Source organism: Gavialis gangeticus, unplaced genomic scaffold (assembly GCF_001723915.1).
Source record: "Gavialis gangeticus isolate Ggan-Ray unplaced genomic scaffold, GavGan_comp1, whole genome shotgun sequence".
Taxonomy (NCBI): Eukaryota; Metazoa; Chordata; order Crocodylia; family Gavialidae; genus Gavialis; species Gavialis gangeticus.
The window spans coordinates 11,446,933-11,457,031 of NW_017729006.1; the positions used below are offsets into that span (position 1 = coordinate 11,446,933).

The 10,099-nt window shown below is 38.9% G+C and overlaps 1 protein-coding gene across 2 annotated transcripts in view; it reads right to left on the reverse strand.

Annotated features, from left to right (window-relative positions):
- Positions 1-10,099, reverse strand: part of TOPAZ1 (testis and ovary specific PAZ domain containing 1) — an 88,116-nt gene that overhangs the window by 59,231 nt on the left and 18,786 nt on the right. For both annotated transcript variants that reach the window (XM_019508806.1, XM_019508807.1), the window contains 3 exons: positions 8,546-8,613; positions 6,197-6,327; positions 4,832-4,890 (listed from right to left, as the gene is read on the reverse strand). In XM_019508806.1, coding sequence (XP_019364351.1) covers positions 4,832-4,890; positions 6,197-6,327; positions 8,546-8,613 — 258 coding nt within the window. The remainder of the gene's footprint in view (positions 1-4,831; positions 4,891-6,196; positions 6,328-8,545; positions 8,614-10,099) is intronic.

A 10,099-nucleotide genomic window follows, 5' to 3' on the forward strand; every position in this document is an offset into this window, starting at 1 on the left:
CCTCCCCAGGTGTAGTACCTTGCATTTGTCAGTGCTGAAACCCATCCTGTTCTCATCCACCCACCCCTGTAACATGTCCAGAACCCATTGTAGCCTATTCCTCTCTTCTAGCATGCCCACTTCCCCCCACATCTTAGTGTCATCTGTGAATTTGAACAGGGTGCTTTTTACCCCCTCATCCAAGTGACTGATGAAGATGTTGAACAGTGTGGGCCCGAGGACCGAGCTCTGTGGAACCCCACTGCCCATATCCTTTCAGGTGGTCAAATAAGACCCATCCACCACCACTCTCTGGGTGAGGCCCTCCACCCAATTAGTGACCCATCTGACTGTGTAGGTATCGACGCCACAGTCTCCTAGTTTTTTAATGAGAATGGGGTGAGAGATAGCATCAAAGGCCTCCCTAAAGTCCAGAAAGACTATGTCTACCGCGACACCTGCATCCAAGGTTTTTGTGGTGATTGGGGGAGGTCCCAGATGACTGGAAAAGGGCAAATATAGCGCCCATCTTTAAGAAAGGAAAGGAAAAATGAACCAGGGAGCTACAGACCAGTCAGCCTCACCTCAGTCCCTGGAAACATCATGGAGCAGGTCCTCAAGGAATCCATTTCTAAGCACTTGGAGGAGAAGAAAGTGATCAGAAACAGTTATCATGGATTCACCAAGGGCAGGTCATGCTTAACTAAACTGACTGCCTTCTATGATGAGAAAACTGGCTCTGTGGATGCAGAGACAGTGGTCAATGTGATATACTTTGACTTTAGCAAGACTTTTGATATGGTCCCAACAGCATTCTTGCAAGCAAGTTGAGAAATAGGGCTGGATGAATGGACTATAAGGTGGATAGAAAGCTGGCTGGATTGTTGGGCTCAGTTGGTAGTAATCAATGGTCTCAGGTCTAGTTGGCAGCTGGTATCAAGTGAAGTGCCCCAGGGGTTGGTCCTGGGGCCAGTTTTGTTCATTATCTTCAGTAATGATCTGGAAGATAGGCTAGATTGCACCCTAAGCAAGTTCGCAGATGACACCAAGTTGGAGGGAGTAGTAGATACGCTGGACGGTAGGGCTAGGATTCACCTTGACACATGGGAGAATTGGGTCAAAAGAAATCCCACGAGGTTCAACAAGGACAAATACAAAGTCCTGCACTTAAGATGGAAGAATCCCATGCACCAGTACAGGCTGGGGACCAACTGGCTAAGCAGCAGCTCTGCAGAAAAGGACCTGGGTGTTACAATAGATAATCAACTGAATTTGAGTCAACAGTGTGTCCTTGTGCCAAGAAGGTTAATAGCATACTGGGCTCCTTCTCTTTCATATGACATTTTAGGATTACAACATTCATAGATTAATAAGTAAATTTTATAGCCATTTGACTGCTTTGGGGTAGCTGCACGGATTGATTTTAAATCGCCATTAAATAATCTAATTAGACAATCATTCACAATGTGTTACATCATTTGAAAAATTGCACCACAATTGCAATCCGGACTCTCTTTGATTCTCCATTTATGGAGTAGGCGTCCACATTTTCCATGAAGTGTCTGGATTGGAATTCAGTGGGGACCAAATCTTTCTTGGTAGGTCAAATCCTGGCTGGGGGACTGTAGGGTTGCTGATGATGCATTTCTGTGGCAGGATGGCATATGCTTGGGTTCTGTCCATTTTTCTTTGATGCTCTTGTTACACCAAGAAGGTCTATGATATTTCCAGAAGGGTTTTAGAGATTTGAGCCTATCCAGTGGTGGCATAGTGATGTCCTCGTTGATTGGGAAGTTTGGGTTACTGAAGGCTGCACCTTATGGTATTCCCTCATGCATGCGGCACTGCAGCAGAGCTGTGGGGGAGTAATGTTTGCTAGGACTGGAAGCCATGGCAAAGGTGTACTTATTAACATTCCTGATATAATCCACACACCTGTGTTTAACTTTGTATCAACATCTGTGTGTGTAGGCTTTTGTTCCAGACTGGGGAGAAATATTCTACTGCAGAAAAAAAACAAGTGCTATACTGGGCTGCATTAGTAGGAACGTGGCCAGCAGACTGAGGGAAGCAATTATTCTATTCTGTTCTGCACTGGAAGCCAATTCAGTTTTGGGCCCTCTACCATAGAAAGGATGTGGACAAGTTGGAAAGAGTCCAGTGGAGAGCAACGAAAATGGTTAGGGGCCTGGGGCACATGACTTCTGAGGAGAGGCTGAGGGAATTGGTCTTATTAATCTGCAGAAGAGAAGACTGAGTGGGGATTTGATAGCAGCCTTTAACTACCTGAAAGATGGCTCCACACAGAATGGAGCTAGACTGTTTTCAGTGCTGACAGATGGCAGAACAAGGAACAATGGTCTCAAGTTGCAGCAAAGGAGGCTTAGGTTGGATATTAGGAAAAACTCTCTCACTAGGAGAGTGGTGAAGCACTGGAACAGATTACCTAGAGAGGTGGTGGAATCTCCATCCTTGGAGGTTTTTAAGGCCCTTCTGGACACAGCTTTTCTGGAATGATCCAATTGGAGGTGGTCCTGCTTTGAACAGGGGGTTGGATTAGACGACCTCCTGGAGTTTTCTCCAACCCTAATTTTCTATGATTCTATGCACCAGTGTGGCACGCAGCGCTTGCTGATGTAGCCTGCAGGGCACGTGATGCCTTGCTCCTTAAAGTTGGACAGCCCTTACATAAGGAATGAGAATTGCAGGGATTGCTCATCTGAAAAGTACAACATGGGGTATTAGAAAGAGGTTTTAACTTAAAATAAAAAACCTCACCCAATCTTAGAGATAGTAACCCCCTCAGGATACCCATTCTAATGAATAAGCAATATGAAATCTACAGGAGTTGTCCTCTGGATAGGACTCTCATGAGCTAACTCAGGTTTCAAAACTGTCCTCTCACTTTGAAGTGTTGGAATAAGGTTGATGTCCGAAGCAACTGTTCGAAGTTTGGAGTTATACAAAATGTCTTTTCTTTAAAACATGCTGAAAAACTTATACTACAGATATTTGACTTTTTTACTAGGACACACACAAACCTATGCTAAAGCCATCCCTCATTGGTTAAACTATGGATTTTGCAATGATAGAATAAGTTCCATCTATTGACTTCTCTTTTAGGACCCATAACAGCAAAAATGTAACCCAACCATTCATTTTAAAAATGGGTCTGGTTCCAGGCAAAGGACTGATTTTGCAATAGGAGAACCCCTCTATGAGAGGCACACAAAAAGACAATGCTAGGTTAACCAGATCTGAGAAACAGCCTCTATTTCCTATGTTTTGCATCATCTGGGAGCAGATGAAAAGTGAGAAGACATACAGCAAGGACCCTGTCCACCTTTGTGACAGGTCATTCACTGTCTAACATTTTGTGCCTTGACATCAAGAACCCAGAGGGCATTTTATTTACCATTTCCAGAGGCAGAGAGACTTATTGCCAGCCCAGCAAGTTGACTTATGTTGAATAAGGTATTTCTTAAGGTAGAAGCCATTCTGAGAGCCAAACTTATGCCCTATAAATCTTGATGTTCATTGCTATCTTGGTAGGCTGCACACACACAGATAAGAAGCTTTGTTTCACCTAGGACAAGAATGTCTGATGATCATGGCTAAAACAGTGAAAATACTGAGCTGTAAGAGATGTAACTATCACTGTATGGCTTAACATCCATTCACATCTGCAAGCCAAAAAGCTAGATACTTAATTTAAAAAATAGATTCTGTATAAGTTGATTCATAAGGTGAAGGAATTTTTATTGCAGCCTGTTCATAGTATACTGTAAATGTAACACGGACACATTTGTTTGAACATTAGAAAAAAATTCCTGTGGAAAACACTGAATGAGACCAATACAAACACCAACAGTGTTCTAATATTTATACTTTAACTCGCATTAAAAACAGAGCACCAAAGTGTCTAGTACTAATAGAACTGCTGACACTATAGAAACATTCAGATATACACTCCAGCCCTTTCACTAACTGCTGTTAGTATTCATTCTAACTGTAGTTAACAACTGATTATGAACCTTCTGGTGATTTGCATTATGTCATTTAAGTTTTAAAAGTAGCTTTTAGTCTGCTTCTGCTTTTGGAGAAATTAGACTGCTACTTGATTTGAAAAAAGAGCCCCAGCTTCAGCTGGAGAATTTCTTATATTGCCTTTTGGTTTCCCCTGCATTTGCAATCTTTTCTTACAAAGCACTTGGACCCATCTCATTTTTTTAATATTAATGTTAAAACTATAGGACACCTTTAAGAGTTCTAGTGCAAATATGTTTTCATAATAAAAATACAGTTAGGAAAGAGAGAGGTAATTAAGTCTTCCTTGTTTATATTACAGTAAATTCAGTTATTATACACACTTGCATAGTTTTTAGACTCCTATAATCTACAGAATGTAATCATAATTTATTTACTAGTGGATGATTTTAATTTTGCTCACAATATTAGTTCTGCAGAAGAGCTAATATAAATATACTGGATACTCCTTAATCATTTGACACCTTACGTAAGATCCTTCTATGCTAGAATACATCTCACATTTTGAGATGTTTGAATAGATAAATCAAAAACCAGTATAAAACGAGACTAAGCTAATCAACTGCCTGCAGACAAAAATTACATACACTAGTCTATCTGCATATAACAGTATAACCATGTATCTCCAATATGTTTAGCTCTGTAAACATAATAAGTAGTTCCAGTTTTTTTTAAACACAATCATGACTACAAGCAGCAAAAAAATTAGTAAGAAGGCTAATGAATTCGGATAAAAAATGCCTTTCATTTTACTTCTTTAATAAGAATTAGTGGAAATTGTGCAAAGGAATATTGCCACACATACCTTTTCTCATAAATGCTGTCTTTTTCTTCTTTTACAGAAGATCTGCCTGAAAATCTGTACTTTAAAATAAGAATTATAATTTGAATATATGTCAATTACTCAACTGTTCATTAAACATTCCTACAGAACTGGGAAAGCTATATACATTTTACATCCACATAAAAACTTAAACCAGTGAAATGGTTAGAGCACATGCTGTCAGCTTTTATTATAAACCTATAACTTAACATTATAGTATCTACTGTTTTTACTCAACTATTTTAAAGGCAGTAATTTACTATTTATTTAAACTGTGTACTAATAACTAACTATGAAAAGTTGTCTTTTTTTTTTTTTTACTATTGCACTACAAGATTACTGTATTAAAAAGTTAGAGGAAAAATACACTCTTCAGATTATCCATGGCACATTTCACCATTTTCCTTGTACATCTGGGTTTCCTTTGTGGTTTGTCTCTTTCCCATAGAAAGTAACAAGAATGGAAGAGCATGCTGTTCAGATACTAGAACTGTAATCCCATTCTTGATATTTTGTAGGTGAAGCTATGTTTACCCTGCTTCCAACTCCAACTTATCAAGGAACCATAGTACTTGCACATTAATTATGTACACTGAATATCTACCAAATTTCAACTAAATTAATTTTACAATCTATTCTACCCCTCTGGATTCCTGGGCCACTGAATGAAAACTGAACACACAAAAGTGTCTCCTCTTAGCAAACTTCTCATTGAAGGGGTGACCTCCTTCCCATATCAAAAAGGGTAACTAAAATGTATAGCAAGGCCCTAAAATCCTAGTTCTAGTCAAAGGAAGGTAAGAATGATATTTTTGGACAGGGGATTAGCTTAAAAGTCTCTCCTTAGCTGCCAGAAATTAATAGACTTACGCTACATCCCTCCTGTCCAACTAGCCAGACATATCCTCTTCCAACCCATGAAGCTGTGCAGAAGTCTTTAAAGCAGCCAACATTTGTCTTTCTTTACTAGTCTCAGACAACTCTCCTCCCCGGCATTCATTTCTGAAGCAGCAAAGAGCCTTTGGTGCCTTAACTTTTCATATCTTTGGGTTTCCAGTTCTTGTTATGTACAGTATATACAGACTAACCTTAACAGTATTTGTATTTATAATTAAAAATAACTTTGTAATTATTTGTATTTGTAAATATTTATTAGAAGAACATAATTTATAGTACTGGAAAGACAGTAATATTACAGGAATTGATATGGTAATATCCAATTAGAGTTAAGCTTTGAAATCCAAGCGTCAAGTAACAAAAGCAGAAAAACAAATTGTCAAATATAATTCTCATCTGGCCTCTGTATTTATTGTACAATGACAGAGTAGAATATACTTGCTTTTATACCTTCTCATCTGCATTGGAACCCTTTGTGTGTTCATCTGATTCGGTCAGTTGCCCATCCTCAGAAGACTCCTCTGTTACACCTCCCAAAGGGCTGCTTCCTCTTGAAGAATCATGTTTATTAATTTCATTAGCTAAAAAAAACAACATGGTAAAGTCTCCCTCATTAAAGTATGAGTGAGGAAAATGTTAGCTTCCTATTACAAGGACTTTTATGGCAATAAAATTAAAAAAGCACTAGGGATTGTTGTAAGTGAAACTTACAATATAAAATCATTACAACATGAAGGTGTGATGAGTTCCTACAAAGTAAATATTGTATTGGGAATGTAATTAAAATTCTAACCATGCACAACGTGCTATAAAATCCTTGTGGAGCAGGGCAATAGATTTACGAAGGCAATATTCCAAACAGAAATCAGTAAGGTTAAAGTTATGCTATTAAAATGGGGCCAAAAACATTCACTATAAAATTTAAAAGTAAAGAGTCTCTATTCATGAGAAAGAGCTTGACTTGTTGTAGCATGCAAGATTGTAAGAGTTTGTATACCAGAGTTCTGAACAGGTTGAAGCTCTCTTAATACAGCATCAGGCTTAATGAGATACTAATACCTAGGGGAATTAAGTTCTTTTTGTAACTGGCAGAAGGGATGAACAAGTGACCTTACAGTCTAATTTGGCCAACAAGCCAAGCACTTTGAGCTCTACATTAGCCACGACTGCATGATGACCATCTTCAAAAATCTTTCCTTGAAAGACAAAAGAGACCTAACACCTCAGGTCATAGAAAATGCTTACTGTGTTGTTTGTCACCCAGTAAGTCATCCTTCCTACGGACTCTCTGGAGCCACCCAGGTAAGAACCCATAATCATAGCATACAACAGAAAGCACAAGACAAAGGTATTACAAATGCCCTATGCATACACAAACACTCACAAAAGCATCTAGTCTTCCTTTCACTCAACACCAGCAGTCAGTAACCCTTTTTGGCCATGAGACAGAATCACCCAGTTCAGGTCAGAGACAGGTGAGTGGTCAGACCCAGCTGCCACCAGCATTTTTCCCCAGGGCAGCATGAGGAAAACTGCCACTACCACTGCTTCTCCCCACAGTGCCATGGGAAATTGACTGCTGCAGAAACAACTGCCCCCACCTCATGTCTGTGGGCTGGATCAAATGGCTCCATGCGTAGTATGTTGCAGATCCCTGCCCTATATGGGTCATAGTGTCAACATAACTGAAAACAGCACAGATCAGTGGTCAAGAAATTCCCCATTTCAGAGAAGGCTGTCCAAGAATATAAGAAAAACCAACACAATCAGAGTGCTGGGTTAACAATGGCTTTTGGAACCAATGAAAACCATGGACTGAATATGAATCTAAGTGTAATTCAGTTGATGTTGGCAAGGCACTTTTGTTCAGCTGCAAGTTTCTCTTAAACAGGTTGGAAGTCCAGAAACCGGAATAAGTTACAGTTATTTTTCACTATACATTTCCTGCAAGCCACAGATCAGAATGAGTAAGCTAACTGAGTGCTCTTAGAAGAAAAACATTCAAAAGCACACTGATAAATCAGTTTTCCTTAAGAAAATTAATTGACCAAAAGGAAGGGAAGGAATTCACAGAAGTATAGTCTGGTCAGCTATTCTAACTCTTCCTGCTGATGAAAACAAGAAACAAACCAAGAGAGATCAAACACCCAGTCCCTCAAGGAATTTCAGAATAGTTTTGTCTCCTCCTATTTTTATCTGCTAGTAAGAAGATTTATATCCTTTGCCTGGGTTGCCATACAAAGATGATAAAGAAACAGACATTACTATTACAAGATGGCGAGTCCTTTTAGTATGCATCTCTATACCAAGTACAACAAGCACTTTAATGAGGTACCCTTGTATGTGAATATAAGAGAGTAACTTTTTCCCCCATGCCAACAGGGGGGAAAAAACCTTGTCTTATATTTGAGAAAATGCAGTACGTGCATTTTGGGAGGGTCCATAGGCGAGGAGTGATGGGCTTAGAAAGGACACTGGAGGAAGGATCTCCCCAGGGAGTGAAACTGAGTAGTGGAAAAGGGTGGGCAGGGTGTGGGAGAAGGAGAAAGAAGTATGCTATATCTAAATGAAAAGGGATGTTAGGAAGCACAGCTGGGATCTGCTAGAGCATTTGCTTTTTGGGGGGCTTAAGCAAAGAAGTGTAATTGGGGGAATTAGGAGTTCAAGTTTTTGGGTGTTGTTTAGGAAATCTGGTTGCTTGTTCATTGTAATTTGCTCTGAGACTTTTGGATAAGGCAGATGAAAAATAAATATGCTACTCTCTTCCCTTAACTGTGCATTCTAAAATTCCATTCTTACCTGTTATCAAGGAATCACAGGAATCTGCGATAGGTTGCAATGTTCCAGATTCTTGAATGGGACTGTCTCTGTTTTAAACAAAAAGCAGATTTAAGAATTCTAGTACAAAAGCAAAGTAATCCATTCTAGCTATGTGAAATTAAAACTTATTTGTTCATTGCTTTTACCCATGAACAAAATATTTGTTTTCATCTTTCACTGGGCTCTTCTTGAAAATTCCATATACTACCAGACATACATCCTTCAATAATTTTGCTAGCCAAGACATTTATATTGTCAGTACTCCAATTTTGATTCATCCCTTCACCGTATCTTAGCTTAAAATACTGGAAGAGGGAATCGGCAACATCACGTCATACTAGCTCACAGTGATAGAAAAAAATAAGGAAGATTTGGACATACTGAATTAGTGAACCCAAATACACCAATTTTTAAATAAAATAATAATTTTACATTCACATAGCACCTTCCATCTAGATAAATTCCAAAGTCTTGTAACTAATTACTGTTTGCATTAATTGTTATCATTTCACTTACTTTAAAAGTGTTACAGTTAAAATTCTATTTTTTAGAAACCATGAACAAGTAAAAGTGTTATCTGGAGAATTGCTCAGGATGCAGGCAGCTTTAAAAGGCAACAGAAGAATTTGCCCAGCATACTAGGCAACATTAGGTACATCAGCAAAGAGCTACTAATCAGAGGGGGAAACAAGGAATGGAATAATGGGCAAGTTTAGCAAGAAGTAAAGGGTTTCTCAAAATATGAAATTTGATTTATGCACAAACACCTGTTCAGATATAAATTCTCAACAGCTTAACAAGAATTCATGGAAAGCTAAAAATCTCTGGGATGTTTGTAATTTACAGAAACCATTGAAGAGCTCTCTGATAAAAGGTGATGAAAGATTTCTGATATAAGGACCCCTCACCCACAAATACATTACTGCTCTATTGTTTATATGAAATGCAAAAAAGGCTACAGAGCAAGCATGACTGCTCTGTAAAACAAAACAAACATATCCAAAATCTGCTACCCTGTTAGACACTACCTCTATTATCAAGCATTATTTTATTTCGAGATACTGAAACACTTTTCAACTTTTAGGCCAAAAATGGTCCTAAGTGTGTTATGAAAAACTTTTAAAAAAGCATACTCCGAAGTCCCAGAGAAATCTTGGAAATTATATAGAAATTTACACAGAAAACTAGGTTTATTATTGCATTCAATAGTCAATAGACAGATTGACTCATAGCACTGAGCCTTAAAAATGGGTCCATATATAAACAAATTTATAGAGGATTGGAAGCTTTATAGCATATCTTTACTAACCTTGAAACTTGAAATTTAGGACAACTGTGGTAATCGCATAGAGCATGGCAGTAACCACATGGAGCACGTCCAACTTAAGCTGCTGGGAGCCACCTGCCCCATGGGGTGCACCAACAGGAGCGCCACGTACTGTGAACTACACCACTCATATGGGTACTCCATGCTGCATGGCACACTGGCATATTCAGCTCCCAGGGCACAGGCTCTCCTACTGCACCACACTG